Source organism: Symphalangus syndactylus, chromosome 18 (genome assembly GCF_028878055.3).
Source record: "Symphalangus syndactylus isolate Jambi chromosome 18, NHGRI_mSymSyn1-v2.1_pri, whole genome shotgun sequence".
In the NCBI taxonomy this organism is placed as follows: Eukaryota; Metazoa; Chordata; class Mammalia; order Primates; family Hylobatidae; genus Symphalangus; species Symphalangus syndactylus.
Window position 1 is genome coordinate 65,860,014 of NC_072440.2, and position 16,034 is coordinate 65,876,047.

A 16,034-nucleotide genomic window follows, 5' to 3' on the forward strand; every position below is an offset into this window, starting at 1 on the left:
AATTTCTGCACAAAAATGAAAAATGAGGCTGGGTGTGGTAGCTCATGCTTATAATCCCAACATTTGGGAGGCCAAGGTGGGAGGATCGCTTGAGCCCAGGAGTTTGAGACCAGACTGGGCAACATAGCAAGACCCTGCCTGCACAAAAACAATTTTTTTAATTAGGCAGGTGTGGTGGCACATGCCTATAGTACCAGCTACTTGGGAGGCTGAGGTGGGAGAATCACTTGAGCCCTGGAGGCAGAGGCTGCAGTGAGCTGATCATGGCACTACATTCCAACTTGGGTGCCAGAGTGAAGAAACCCTGTCTCAGGCCGGGCGCAGTGGCTCACGCTTGTAATCCCAGCACTTTGGGAGGCCGAGGCGGGCGGATCACGAGGTCAGGAGATCGAGACCACGGTGAAACCCCATCTCTACTAAAAAATACAAAAAATTAGCCGGGCGTGGTGGCGGGCGCCTGTAGTCCCAGCTACTCGGAGAGGCTGAGACAGGAGAATGGCATGAACGTGGGAGGCGGAGCTTGCAGTGAGCCGAGATTGCGCCACTGCATTCCAGCCCCAGCGACAGAGCGAGACTCTGTCTCAAAAAAAAAAAAAAAAAAAAAAAAAAAAGAAACCTTGTCTCAAAAAAAAAAGAAAAGAAAAAATGAAAATGAAACTGCAAAAGTTTCCAAAGAAAGCCAGCCAAAGAAAGCTGCTTACTGGCAGTGAGTTCATTAAATTCTGTTTGTAGTAGCAGAAGAAAAGTGTCCAGAGAAAAATGATTTTGAATGATTTTCTTTATCAACGACTTGATAGATGTTACCATTAGTGCTCAATTGTTGTTTATTTGAGGCGTCAATGCTGAATATAAAATCACTGACGAATACATCTCTCTTGAATAGTGTGCATGGAATAACTATAGGCAATATTCTGAAAAGTTGATCGGGCATGGTGGCTCATGCTTGTAATCCTAACACTTTGGGAGGCCAAGGAGAGGGGACTGCTTGAGCCCAGGAGTTCGAGACCAGCCTGGGCAACACAATGGGCCCTCATCTCCAATAGACTTAACCTCTGCCAGGCATGGTGGCTCATGCCTGTAATCTAGCACTTTTGGAGGCTGACGCAGGCAGATCACCTGGGGTCGGGAGTTCGAGACCAGCCTGGCCAACAGGGTGAAACACTGTCTCTACTACAAATACAAAAATTAGCCGGGCGTGTTGGCACACACCTGTCATTCCAGCTGCTCGGGAGGCTGAGGCATGAGAGTCGCTTGAGCCTGGGAGGCAGAGGTTGCACTGAGCCAAGATCATGCCACTGCACTCCAGCCTGGGTGACAGAGTGAGACTCTGTCTCAAAAATAAATAAATAGGCCAGGCGCAGTGGCTCACACCTGCAATCCCAGCACTTTGGGAGGCCGAGGCAGGCGGATCACCTGAGGTCAGGAGTTCAAGACCAGCCTGCCCAACATGGTGAAACCCTGTGTCTACAAAAATACAAAAATTAGCCATGCACGCTGGCGTGCGCCTGTAATCCCAGCTACTCGGGAGGCTGAGGCAGGAAAATCACTTGAACCCAGGAGGCAGAGGTTGCAGTGAGCCGAGATCATGCCATTGTACTCTAGCCTGGGCGACACAGTGAGACTCCGTCTCGAAAAAACAAACAAACAACAACAACAACAAAATAAATAAATAAAAGACTTGATCTCAGACCAGACGTGATGACCGGCTGAATTTAAGCATATTAGTCAGCAGAGGAAAAGGAACTAACCAGGATTCCCTCAGTAATGACAAGTGAACAGGTAAGAGCCCAGCACCAAATCCCTGCCTTGCAGAGTTTTTACATATGTGTGTGTGTGTGTGTGCGCGCATTATATATATACGTATTCTTTTTAAGTTGAGAAAACAATAATTCAGTATAACCCAAAGTGGAATCTGCTAAGATGTGTAACAAGTGATAGTGGTAATCATGTATGAAGCAGAAAAAGGCTTAGGTGAGCAAATTTATAAAGCCCTGGAAAATATAAGGTGTTTAGAGCCTATGGTTATTTATTACATTATTCATCTGAAACTAATCCATGATAAAATATATATATATATTTTTTGAGACAGAGTCTCTCTCAGTCGCCCAGGCTGGCGTGCAGTGGTGCAATCTCAGTTCACTGCAACCTCTGCCTCCCAGGTTCAAGTGATTCTCCTGCCTCAGCCCCCGAGTAGCTGGGACTACAGGCACACGCCACCATGCCTCGCTAATTTTTCTATTTTTAGTAGAGACGGGGTTTCACCATGCTGGTCTCAAACTCCTGACCTCAGGTGATCTGCCCACCTTAGCCTCCCAAAGTGCTGGGATTACAGGTGTGAGCCACTGAGCCTGGCCCCCCAAAATATTTCAATCTACCATGTGTTATTGAACTAGAAGTGTTAACAGGGAATTTCATTTGCTCTCTTGTTTAACCATCACACAACATGAATTTTTGTCAGAAATAGAAGCTAAATATCCTGACAAGGTTACTACCTTGAAGGTGGTTCCTACCATACGTCATTTCAATGACTTAGCAATGATTAGGTTTTATTAATTTTTTTTAAGCTCAGGGCCAAGATTGAAATTATTCAAAACAGACAAAAATCATTCTAAACCATTATTACTGAATAATTAATAGTTGGAGATTAGCTTTTGCTACAGACTTGATAATGTTTCCTTTTTTTTTTTTTGAGACAGTCTTGCTCTGTTGCCTAGGCTGGAGTGCAGTGGCGTGATCTCGGCTCACTGCAACCTCCGCCTCCCGGGTTCAAGCAATTCTCCTGCCTCAGCTTCCTGAGTAGCTGGGACTACAGGCATGTGCCACCATGTCTGGCTAATTTTTTGTATTTTTAGTAGAGATGGGGTTTCACCATGTTAGCCAGGATGGTCTCGATCTCCTGACCTCGTGATCTGCCCGCCTCGGCCTCCCAAAATGCTGGGATTACAGGAGTGAGCCACCATGCTGGGCCTGATGTTTCTTAATGAATTAAATCTAAAATTACAGGGCAAAAAAGTGCTTATACACAAAATACATACTGTAGCAAAGTCAATGATAACTAACACTGTTTTAAATCACAAGTAATGTTAAGGCCAGGCATGGTGGCTCACACCTGTATTCCCAGCACTTTGGGAGGCCGAGGCAGGTGGATCACTTGAGGCCAAGAGTTCAAGACCAGTCTGGACAACATGGCGAAACTCTGTCTCTACTAAAAAATACAAAAATTAGCCAGGTGCAGTGGCATGCACCTGTAATCCCAGCTACTTGGAAGGCTGAGACACAAGAATTGCATGAGTCTGGGAGGTAAAGGTTGCAGTGAGCTGAGATTGTGCCACTGCACTCTAGTCTGGGCAATAGGGCAAGACTTTGTCTCAAAAAAAAAAAAAAAAAAAGAAAAAAGAAAACAAGTAATGTTAAGCTACTTTATTTTGTTTTGTTTTGAGACAGGGTCTCACTCTGTTGCCCAGGCCAGAGTGCAGTGGCATAATCGTAGATCACTGCAGCCTCGAACTCCTGGGCTCAAGCAATCCTCCCATCTCATCCTTCCAAGTAGCTATGATCACAGGCACACACAACCATGCTAGGCTAATTTTTAAATTTTTTTTTTTTTGAGGCTGAGTCTCACTCTGTCACCCAGGCTGGAGTGAAGTGGCATGATCTCAGCTCACCACAAACTCCGCCTCCCAGGTCAAGCAATTCTTGTGCCTCAGCCTCTCGAGTAGCTGGGATTACAGGCGGGCGTCACCACACCTGGATAATTTTTGTATTTTTAGTAGAGATGGGGTTTTACCATGTTGGTCAGGCTGGTATCGAACTCCTGGCCTCAAGTGATCTACCTGCCTCAGCCTCCCAAAGTGCTGGGATTACAGGCGTGAGCTATCATGCCTGGCCAATTAAAAAATTTTTTTTTGTAGAGACAGAGTTTCACTATGTCTCTACAAAAAATGATCCTCTTCCCTTGGCCTCTCCAAGTACTGGGATTACAAGCATAAGCCACTGTGCCCAGCCTTAAGTGCTTTAAATACTTCTTGTGCTGTCAAAAGGTAAAACAGGAGGCACAATCTCCATTCCTACACAAATTTGCAGCAGAGACATCTCAGCTCAAACTACAGTTGCAGAGGCAATTTTTAGATCTTGATGCCAAGTGTAATGGAATTTCACATATTTCAAAACCCATTTAATTGTGTGATTGAGTAGCTTCTACCTAACCTTCAATTGAAGGTGGTTACTCTCCAATAACAGGCAAATACCAAGAGAAGAATCTAATAGAATTCTATAAGAGCCTTCCAACAATGAATATACTCAATTAAAATCATATGCTCATGGACTGGCATCAGTATTGCCAGTGCTATCTAGATGAAAGACATTTTCTTTTCTTTTTTTTTTTTTTTTGAGGCGGAGTCTCGCTCTGTCGCCCAGGTTGGAGTTCAGTGGCGCGATCTCGGCTCACTGCAAGCTCTGCCTCCTGGGTTCATGCCATTCTCCTTCCTCAGCCTCCCGAGTAGCTGGCACTACAGGCACCTGCCACTGCGCCCAGCTAATTTTTTGTATTTTTAGTAGAGACGGGGTTTCACTGTGTTAGCCAGGATCGTCTCAATCTCCTGACCTCCCGATCCGCCCATCTCGGCCTCCCAAAGTGCTGGGATTACAGGAGTGAGCCACCACACCTGGGCTTTTTTTTTTTTTTTTTGAGACGGAGTCTCGCTCTGTCGCCCAGGCTGGAGTGCAGTGGCCAATCTCGGCTCACTGTAAGCTCCGCCTCCCGGGTTCATGCCATTCTCCTGCCTCAGCCTCCGGAGTAGCTGGGACTACAGGTGCCCGCCACCATGCCTGGCTAATTTTTTGTGTTTTTAGTAAAGGGGTTTCACCGTGTTAGCCAGGATGGTCTCGATCTCCTAACCTTGTGATCCACCCGCCTCGGCCTCCCAAAGTGCTGGGATTACAGGCGTGAGCCACCACGCCTGGCTGCAAAAGACACTTTCTTTTTTTTTAAGTTGGTTTTTTTTTTTTTGACTCATCACTATATAAATGAGGAAAATACATTTTCAAAGATGATGTAAGATTTCATTATAGATCAGCATTAACAGCTCAGCATTTAGGGCCAGACACGGTGACTCACGCTTGTAATCCCAGCACTCTGGGAGGCCGAGGTGGGCGGACTGCTTGAGTCCAGGAGTTTGAGACAGCCTGGGCAACATAGCAAGACCCTGTCTCTACAAAAAATTTAAAAATTAGCTTGGCATGGTGGCGCACGTCTATGGTCCCAAATACTTGGGAGGCTAAGGAGGGAGGATCGATCGCTTGAGCCCAGGAGATTGAGGCTGCAGTGAGCCAAGAATGCGCCATTACCATTTCATACCAGCCTGGGTGACACAGCCAGATCCTGACTCAAAACACAAACAAACAAACAAAAAAACAAATGTTTTTCCTATGCTCTCCCCTCACACTGTTGAATGAGAAACACCTGAGCCCAGAAGGGTGGTCTACAGTGAGCCAAGATCTCACCACTGCACTCTAGCCTGGGCAACCAGGGTGAGACTCTGTCTCAAAAAAATTCAAAAAGCTCAGCATTAAATAGTGCACACTAACTGCGAACCCCAATTAAGCAGAATGTTACTCCAAACAAATGAATCCCATTCTTCTCATTACTATACACAGATTACAAAAAAAATTTATACTCAATAGCTCTTATACTTTAATTGATAAAAGATTTGCAGCAAAATATTTTTCTTGTTATACATGGACTTACATAAATTTCCTTGATTTGCCTCTTGGTCCACAAAGCTTAATATATTTACCATCTGTCCCTCTATAGTAAAAGCTTGCTGACCCCGGTGCAAAGAGTTGCACAGAACTGGTTTATTTGAGATAAGGGTGAGAGGGAATCAGTGTCCCCTAGTGGAAGGATCATCCTGCTCAGATCTTTACAAATGACACGCCAAAGGGTTCTGAAATCCAGGGACAACAAGAGAATTTGCCTTTCAGTTCAGAAGAAGCTAAGTGACGAGAAAGTGGACATACCACTTTTAGGGACAAAACAAAGGTACACGAGACAATGGCAAAGAGAATATGACCGCACTTTAAAACACTTGGACAAAGAAGTAGGCCAGTGCTTTCTATGGCAGTCAACAGAGTTTCCAGGTATGGCAGCTTAGCTTAGATCAAGAATATCACCCCATGAAGCAAGTGATTATTAAGTTGATATTATGATAAGGATATGAACATTATTATTTTTGTTTGTTTTTGGGTTTTTTTTTTGAGATAGAGTTTCACTCTTGTTGCCCAGGCTGGAGTGCAATGGCGCAATCTCGGGTCCCTGCAACCTCCGCCTCACAGGTTGAAGCTATTCTCCTGTCTCAGCCTCCCGAGTAGCTGGGATTACAGGTGCCTACCACCAGGTCCAGCTTATTTTTTTGTATTTTTAGTAGAGATCGTGTTTCACTATGTTGGCCAGGCTGGTCTCGAACTCCTGACCTCAGGTGATTCCCCCGCCTCAGCCTCCCAAAGTGCTGGGATTATAGGTGTGAGCCACCGTGCCCAGCCGAACATTATTATTCTTATTATTTGAGACAGGGTCTGGCTCTGTCACCCAGGCTGGAGTGCAGTGATGCGATCTTGGCTCACAGCAACCTCCGCCTCCAACCTCCCACCTCAGCCATCCTCCCACCTCAGCCTCCTGAGTAGCTGGTACTACTGGCGCATGCCACCAAACCCAGCTAATTTTTGTATTTTTGGTGGACACAAGGTTTCACCATGTTGCCCAGACTAGTTTCGAACTCCTGAGCTCAGGCAATCCACCCTCCTTGGCCTCCCAAAGTGCTTGGGTTATAGGAGTGAGCCACCGCACCTGGCCATGTCTTGCCCTGTCGCCCAGGCTGGAGTGCAGGGGCGCGATCTTGGCTTACTGCAACCTCTGCTTCCTGGGTCCCAGCAATTCTCCTGCTTCAGCCTCCCAAGTAGCTAGGACTACAGGCACCCACCACCACTCCTGGCAAATTTTTTTTTTTTGAGACGGAGTCTTGCTCTGTCACTCAGGCTGGAGTGCAGTGGCACAATCTCAGCTCACTGCAAGCTCTGCCTCCCAAGTTCACACCATTCTCCTGCCTCTGCCTCCCGAGTAGCTGGGACTACAGGCGCCTGCCACCACACCTGGATAATTTTTTTTTTTTTTGTATTTTTAGTAGAGATGGGGTTTTACCACATTAGCCAGGATGGTCTTGATCTCCTGACCTCGTGATCCGCCCGCCTTGGCCTCCCAAAGTGCTGGGATTACAGATGTGAGCCACCACGCCTGGCCTTTTTTTTTTTTTTTTTTTTTTTTTGAGACAGAGTCTCTTGCTCTGTCACCCAGGATGGAGTGTAGTGGCCTGATCTCAGTTCACTTTGCAAGCTCCACCTCCCGGGTTCACGCCATTCTCCTGCCTCAGCCTCCTGAGTAGCTGGGATTACAGATGCCCGCCACCACACCTGGCTAATTTTTCTATTTTTAGTAGAGACAGGGTTTCACCAGCTTGGGCAGGCTGGTCTTGAACCCCTGACCTCGTGATCCACCCACCTCGGCCTCCCAAAGTGCTGAAATTACAGGTGTGAGCCACCACGCCCAGCCTAGCTTCTTTTTTTTTTTTTTTTTGAGACAGAGTCTCGCTCTGTCACCCAAGATGGAGTGTAGTGGCAGGATCTCGGCTCACTGCAACCTTTGCCTCCCAGGTTCAAGCGATTCTCCAGCCTCAGTCTCCCTAGTAGCTGGGATTACAGGCATGCGCTACCACACCCGGCTAATTTTTGTTATTTTCAGTAGAGATGGGGTTTTGCCATGTTGGCCAGGCTGGTGTTGAACTCCTGACCTCAGGTGATCCACCCTCCTTGGCCTCCCAAGGTGCTGGGATTACAGGTGTGAGCCACTGCGCCTGGCCATGAACATTATTTTCTAAGTATTACAGTAGCAAAGTAGTAGAAGAGAAAAAAGAAAATCATCAATGAGGTTTTTTCTTTTAGGGAAATAAACTTAGAAATATATGTAAAACATGGGAATAGTGGCGAGAACTAATGAGAGAAAATTTCTTGCATAGGAGGCAAAGAACTCAATGAATTAGGTTAGTAAACGCAGTACAAATGGAAGAGATTAATCAATCCTCGTGCAGAGAGCATCCGAGGACTGCTGAGATGCTCTGAGTCACTGCAGTAAATACATCATGTAATTGTGTATCTACAGTTTCACACCTCTTCTATCCTTAGCATCATTGCTGGAAAAGAGAAGGGCAGGAAGATGGGACAAAAGGTTGTTCTGGTGCCTTCAGTAAGGCAGCGATCTAGGGAGACTGCCAGGCCCTGACTATCACCCAAAGGGTTGAGCCTGCCCAGACAGGAAGAACAAAGAGCCAATAGTGGGTCCCAAAGTTGTGGCCTCTCTGCAGTATCAGGGCTAGGAAGTAAAGAATCCAGACAAGTTGCTCAAAAATATTTGTCATTTTGAACCTAGATTGTAATTACCTTTTTTTTCTTTTTGAGACGGAGTCTCGCTCTGTTGCCCAGGCTGGAGTGCAGTGGCCTGATCTCGGCTCACTTTGCAAGCTCCACCTCCCGGGTTCACGCCATTCTCCTGCCTCAGCCTCCCGAGTAGCTGGGACTACAAGCGCCTGCCACCACGCCCAGTGGCTAACTTTTTTGTATTTTTAGTAGAGATGGGGTTTCACCGAATTAGCCAGGATGGTCTTGATCTCCTGACCTCGTGATCTGCCCGCCTTGGCCTCCCAAAGTGCTGGGATTACAGGTGTGAGCCACCACACCCAGCCTTTTTTTTTTTTTTTTTTTTTTTGAGACGCAGTCTCACTGTGTCACCCAGGCTGAAATACAGTGGCATGATCTGGGGCTCACTGCAGCTTCAACCTCCTAGGCTCAAGCACTCCTCCTGACTCAGACTTCCAAAGTGTTGTGTTTACAGGCATGAACCACCACACGTGGCAACTATAGTTATTATTTTTTGATACGGAGTCTCACTCTGTCACCAAGGCTGGAGTGCAGTGGTGCGATCTCGGCTCACTGCAACCTCCGACTCCTGGGCTCAAGCGATTCTCCTGCCTCAGCCTTCCCAGTAGCTGGGACTACAGGCATGTGCCACCATGCCCAGTTTTTAGTAGAGATGGAGTTTCACTATGTTGGCCAGGCTGGTCTTGAACTCCTGACCTCAGCTGATCTGCCTGCCTCGGCCTCCCAAAGTGTTGGGATTATAGGCATGAGCCACCACAGCTGGCCTGGCGATTGTAATTATTTTAGAAGACAAGAGTTTAAGTATAAAACCATCTAGAAACCCTGGGAATATGCAAGCTAAAGAAGAATCACAAATCTATATGTTACAGCTTTTTTTTTTTTTTTTTTTTGAGACATAGTCTGGCTCTGTCGCCCAGGCTGGAGTGCAGTGGTGCAATCTTGGCTCACTGCAAGCTCCGCCTCCCGGGTTCACGCCATTCTCCTGCCTCAGCCTCCTAAGTAGCTGGGACTACAGGCGCCTGACACCATGCCCGGCTGATTTTTTGTATTTTTAGTAGAGATGGGGTTTCACCGTGTTAGCCAGGATAGTCTCGATCTCCTTACCTCGTGATCCGCCCACCTCAGCCTCCCAAAGTGCTGGGATTACAGGCGTGAGCCACTGCGCCTGGACTGTTACAGCTTTTTTAATGGTTTCTTTCTGTTTCTCTACTCATTGCTGTTTTGCTATCTCAGCATTTAGTAACTTTTTTTGGAACGTTTTTGACAGGGTCTCGCTCTGTTGCCTAGGCTGAGGTGCAGTGGCACAATCAAGGCTTACTGCAGCCTCGACCTCCTGGACTCAGATGATCCCCCAACCTCAGCCTCCTGAGTAGCTGGGACTTGAACACCTGGGCTCAAGTGATCTACCCACCTTGGCCTCCCAAAGTGCTGGGATTACAGGCATGAGCCAACATACCCAGCCTGGAAAGTTTACTTTATGCTGGTCTCAACTGTGCTAAGGAAAAATAAAGGAAAGTATCTTTTACAAAAATTTTATTATAACAAATTCCAAACATACGTATTTATGTATTATAGAATATAATTAACCCTACCTTCACATCATGTCACCTGGTTTCAATAATTATCAATCACACATGGCCATTCTTGTTTCATTTTTATCTAAACCACACCTTATTCCTCTCTGGAGTATTTAGAAGCAAAATGAGAGATATTTGGCTTTTTTTTTTTTTTGAGACGGTGTCTCACTCTGTCTCCCAGGCTGGAGGGTAGTGGCACAGTCTCGGCTCAATGCAACCTCCACCTCCCAGGTTCAAGCTATTCTCCTGTCTCAGCCTCCTGAGTAGCTGGGACTACAGGCGAGCACCACCATGCTCGGCTAATTTTGGTATTTTTAGTAGAGACAGGGTTTCACTATGTTGGCCAGGCTGATCTTGAACTCCTCACCTCAAGTGATCTGCCCGCCTCCACCTTGCAAAGTGCTGGGATTACAGGTGTGAACCACCATGCCCGGACTTCTTTTACTTTTTTCTAAAAAGAGGGTTTATTTAAGGAAAATTGAGAGCAGAGAGTTTATTTTTAAAATGTTTTTACATTGGCTGGGTGTAGTGGCTCACGCCTGTAATCCCAGCACTTTGGGAGGCCAAGGTGGGCGGGTTGAGAGGTCAGGAGTTCAAGACCAGCCTGACCAATATGGGGAAACCCTGTCTCTACTAAAAAGTACAAAAATTAGCCAGGCGTGGTGGCACGCGCCTGTAGTCCCAGCTACTCAGCAGGCTGAGGCAGGAAGAATCGCTTGAACCAGGGAGGCGGAGGTTGCAGTGAGCCGAGATCACGCCACTGCACTCCAGCCTGAGCAACAGAGTGAGACTCTGTCTCGAACAAAAGAATGTTTTTACTTTTTTTTTTTTTTTTTTTAATAGAGATGGGGTTTTGCAGTGTTGGCCAGGCTGGTCTCTAACTCCTGGCCTCAAAGGATCCACCTGCTTCACCTTCCCAAAATGCTGGGATTACAGGTGTGAACCACTGCACCTGGGCAAGAGCAGATCGTTTATATAGACAGATAGTACACCCTGAAAAGGTGAGGCAAAGAGGGCTGCTGAAAAGGGAGTGAGCCAGCAGCTAATGTTCAATTTTCATTTTTCTCTGGCTTCCTCCCATCTTTATCCAACTACATTCAAAAACCATACATCAAGTATGTATTGGCTGGGCGTGGGGGCTCACGCCTGTAATCTGAGCACTTTGGGAGGCCAAGGCGGGCAGATCATGAGGTCAGGAGTTTGAGACCAGCCTGACCAACATGGTGAAACCCTATCTCTATTAAAAATACAAAAATTAGTCAGGCATGGTGGCACGTGCCTGTAATCCCAACTACTCAGGAGGCTGAAGCATGAGAATCACTTGAACCTGGAAGGCAGAGGTTGCAGTGAGCCGAGATCGCACCACTACACTCCAGCCTAGGCAGCAGAATGAGATCCCGTCTCAAAAAAAAAAAAAAAAAAAAAAAGCATGTATTATGTGCTAGGTACTGGGAATAGAAAAAATAATATATAGCAGCCTTCCCTCAAGATGCTCAGATTGGGATGAGAAAAATATTTATAAACAATTACAATAGAATGCGATAAAAATTAATTTAGGCTGTGACCACAGTGTATACATAGTAATCAGAGAGTATGGTCAGTTTTGGTTCTGCTTTTAGAATATGTGTTTGGAGTCACCAGAGATGTGACCCCTAAATGCTTCATGATGATGATTAGCCTACTAAAGGAAAAACTATGGAGAGGTGAAGGAGGCTCTACATTTAGAGGGCAGAGAGCGGGTTGCTATGGCTCATATCTGTAATCCTAGCTACTTTGGAGGCTGGGGCAGGAGGACTACTTGAGCCTAGGAATTTGAGACCAGAGTCAGCAACAGAGAGACCTGTCTTTAAAAACAAAACAAAACCCAAAAAGCCTAATTCAGTCAAAGCATGGGTAGAAGCCAGATTAAGAAGGTTGAGCAGCTGGGCGGGTGGCTCACGTCTGTAATCCCAACACTTTGGGAGGCCAAGCTGGGAGGATTACTTGAGCCCAGCAGTTCCAGATCAGCTTGGGCAATACAGTGAGACCTCATCTCTACAAAAAATTAAAAAATTAAAAAATCACCTCTAGGATTACAGGCGGTGGCTCACGCCTGTAATCCCAGCACTTTGGGAGGCTGAGGCGGGAGGATCGTGAGGTCAGGGGTTCAAGACCAGCCTGGCGAACGTGGTGAAACCCTGTCTCTACTAAAAATACAAAAATTAGCTGGGCATGGTGGTGCACGCCTGTAATCAATCCCACCTACTTGGCAGGCTGAGGCAGGAGAATTGCTTGAACCTGGACCTGGGAGGCAGAGGTTGCAGTGAGCTGAGATCGCGCCACTGCACTCCTCCACCCTGGGCTACAGAGCTAGAGGCCGTATCAAAAAAAAAAAAAAAAAAAAAGGCTGGGCAAAGAGCAGGTGATTATGAAGTGGTAAATCTGACAGTGAAAAGTAGTTAGAAAACGAAGTGGATATTTTTCTCTCCACCCTCACCCACCCACTGAGGGTATGCTCAGGGTTTTAGGCTATAGAGGTAGAGGCCCAGGGAAGGAGTGAATAATAATAATGGAAGACTCATATGATGCTTACTATGTGCCAGGTACTATTCTAAGCACTTTGCATATATTAGCTTGTTTCATACATAGCTGGGCGGGGTGGCTCACATCTTGGCTGAGGGGGAGGATTGTTTGAGCTCAGGAGTCTGAGACGAGCCTGGGCAACATAGTGAGATTTCGTCTCTATTAAAAATCAAAAAAATTAGCTGGGCATGGCAGCGCGAGCCGGTAGTCCCAGCTACTCGGAAGGCTGAGGTGGGAGGATCCCTTGAGATGGGGAAATCAAGGCTGCAGTAAGCCATGATAGTTCCACTGCACTCCAGCCTGGGTGACAGAAGGAGAACCTGTCTCAAAAACAAAACAAAATAAACCAAACAGGCCAGGCACGGTGGCTCATGCCTGCAATCCTAGCACTTTGGGAAGCTGAGGCAGGCAGATCACCTGAGGTCAGGAGTTTGAGACCAGCCTGGCCAACACGGTGAAACCCCGTTTCTACTAAAAATACAAAAATTAGCAGGGCATGGCGGCGGACAGCTGTAATCCCAGCTACTCGGGAGGCTGAGGCAGGAGAATCGCTTGAACCCGGGAGGCGGAGGTTGCAGTGAGCCGAGATCGCGCCCCTGTACTCCAACCTGGCGACAGAGCGAGACTCCGTCTCAAAAAGAAAGAAAGAAACAAAGAAAACAAAAACAAATAGGGATCAATAAATAGGCAGAAGCAGGCATAATCCGGGGCAGGCGAAGCCTCAGGGCCACGCCCGAGAGGCATTTGTATTTAACTTTCAGCAGTTCAGAGCCCATGATGGCCAGGTTACCCACTTGTGGACTTCCTTGACCACTTAATTGAGTCAATCTAACCCTCACCTTCTCTCTCCTCTCACTCCATTTAACGGGTCAGGTAGCCACTATGGCTTCCTTAGCCTATCAGGCAACCTGGGGACTGAGTCATTCAGTCAGTCACCTATCTGGTGGTCACATCTGCCCCTGGGGTCATCCCTTTACTGGGCCACCTCGGCCCATCGGGACCTGTCAGTCCTTGAGCTCCCTCAGGCCCCTAGGCTGGCCAGGTCGCCTCAGTGCCACGCCTCCCTAGCCCGCGATTCGGCCTGCACGTTACGCTTTGTTCCCAGAAGCAGGTTTTCGAAACGCCGCTCCCTCTCGGCTCCAGCTGTTTTCCTGCCAGCGCTGGGAGACCCGGCAGCCGCAGCGCCCCCAGCGGCGCGCAGCGGCCCAGGAAGAGAGTGCCTGCCGCCGGCGCCTCTTCAGTCTCCTCCTGGAACGCGGGAGCGGGCGAGACCAGCGCCCACCCTGCGTCGCGACGGTGCTCCTGATTTGCTGCGCTGTGTGACGTAACGGGAGGGCCCCGGCGGCCGCCGGGAGCCGGAGCCCCGCGCGTGCGCAGACGGAGCGCGCTGAGCGGAGGGGGAGGTGGCTGCCGCTTCTCCCGCGTCCGCCATTTTGTTGCTGTGGCTATTGGGAACAAGCTGGGCAAAAGCACCCCGGAGGCGCGACGCTCCTTCGATTTCGGTGCCTCGTGTGACGGCGGGGGTCGGTGAAGACCCGTAGAGCTGGGGCGCCGGCGCGTTCCAGGCTGGGAGTCACTGGAGGCACCCCTGGGACGCCGAGCAGTCCGAGAACCCCGGGGTGGCCTCCGCTGCGGCTCGGGTTTGCCTGCCCCGACCCCCCGGCTCTACCCTGCATTCCCGGGCGGCTCTCTCCGTGTGGCGGCCCGGAGCAGGCGGGCGGCGTCGGAGGATGCTGCGGGCCCGGAGCCGAGAGGAAAGTGCTGGCCCAGCCCTCTGAGCGCTCCTCGAGGTGTGCGAGAGGCCCTTCCTCGGCCCCAAAGCCGTCTGCCGGGCTAAGGCGTGCAGAGCAGGCGAGGACAGTCGCCGCCCCTATCACCGCAGAGTCCCCGGCCCGACACCATGTCCTCCGCCAGGTTCGACTCTTCGGACCGCTCCGCCTGGTACATGGGGCCGGTGTCTCGCCAGGAGGCGCAGACCCGGCTCCAGGGCCAGCGCCACGGTATGTTCCTCGTCCGCGATTCTTCCACCTGCCCTGGGGACTATGTGCTGTCGGTGTCCGAGAACTCGCGGGTCTCCCACTACATCATCAACTCGCTGCCCAACCGCCGTTTTAAGATCGGGGACCAGGAGTTTGACCATTTGCCGGCTCTGCTGGAGTTTTACAAGATCCACTACCTGGACACCACCACCCTCATCGAGCCCGCGCCCAGGTACGCGAGAGCCTGCCCCGACCGCGGAGGAAGGTCGAGGACCGGGTCGGTCGAAGAGTGTTTGTATAGGGGGGAGGGTCGCGCTTGAACCCATATTCCCCCCATTCTGAACCAAATTATTTTCCAGAAGGCCTTCCTAACGGAAAGCTAGTGTCAGGATCTGGGTCACTGGATAAGAGGATGCGTTTTTGTTTTTTTTTTTCCCCTCACGAGGCTTTCTCAATGTGAAGAGGATGCGTTTTGAATCTTTAACGGTGGTTGCATAGTTGAAATGCACGCTTTTTGCCTTGCGTAACTTTCTCTGGGTATAATACTGATGCAGGGATTTGTTGGCTTTTCTAAACCTTTTTTTTTTTTTTTTTTTTTTTTTTTTTTGAGACGGAGTCTCGCTGTGTCGCCAGGCTGGAGTGCAGTGGTGCGATCTCGGCTCACTGCAACCTCCGCCTCCCGGGTTCAAGCCGTTCTCCTGCCTCAGCCTCCCGAGTAGGTGGGACTACAGGCGCACGCTACCACACCCAGCTAATTTTTGTATTTTTAGTAGAGATGGTGTTTCACCATGTTGCCCAGGATGGTCTCGATCTCTTGACCTCGTGATCCGCCTGCCTCGGTCTCCCAAAATGCTGGGATTACAGGCGTGAGCCACCGCACCCGGCCAAAAACCGTTTTTAAGCCATAGACTTCTTTGAGAATCTGCAGATAGCGGAGCACTCACCACCCCACCCCCACCCCTCCCCGCCAAAGGCACGTACACACGTTTGCACACCATCCCAGGTTCTTGTACTCCCTCCAGATCTCTGAACTCCAGGTTAAGAACTCCAGGACTGCAGCCTTTGGAACAGTCGACAAAATGAAAATGCTTTAGCGTTTAGAAACAAAAAAACCTTTAACCAAAATATCAACTATATATTGATACTGTGGTGCCAAGTTTGAAGCGGGCCAGACACCACCACTTTTATAGTACGTTAATTACAAAGATAAGAGAAGGTGCATTGGCTTCAGCGAGGATATTTTTTGGAAAATTTATTTCATATTTTCTCCCCAAGGACCATTAGCAGGCCAGAGATCAGTCTGGTTAATTTCCAAGGTGGAATTAGGCTAGAATGTTATTAAGGAAAATTTTTGAATGACACTTAGTTGTATCCTAGTTCAATTTCAGACATGCTTTTTGTGTTGTCTAATGACTTAGTATTTCTTATTTTA

General features: G+C 48.4%; 1 protein-coding gene across 2 annotated transcripts in view; it reads left to right on the forward strand.

Annotated features, from left to right (window-relative positions):
• Nucleotides 1-10,904: 10,904 nt before the first annotated feature.
• CRKL (CRK like proto-oncogene, adaptor protein) overlaps nucleotides 10,905-16,034 on the forward strand; it is a 41,372-nt gene continuing 36,242 nt past the window's right edge. The window contains exon 1 of one of the 2 annotated variants that reach the window (XM_055252357.2): nucleotides 10,905-14,834. In XM_055252357.2, the coding sequence (XP_055108332.1) occupies nucleotides 14,524-14,834 (311 nt within the window). In that variant the 5' untranslated portion in view covers nucleotides 10,905-14,523. The remainder of the gene's footprint in view (nucleotides 14,835-16,034) is intronic. The other variant, XM_055252358.2, reaches the window with a different exon arrangement.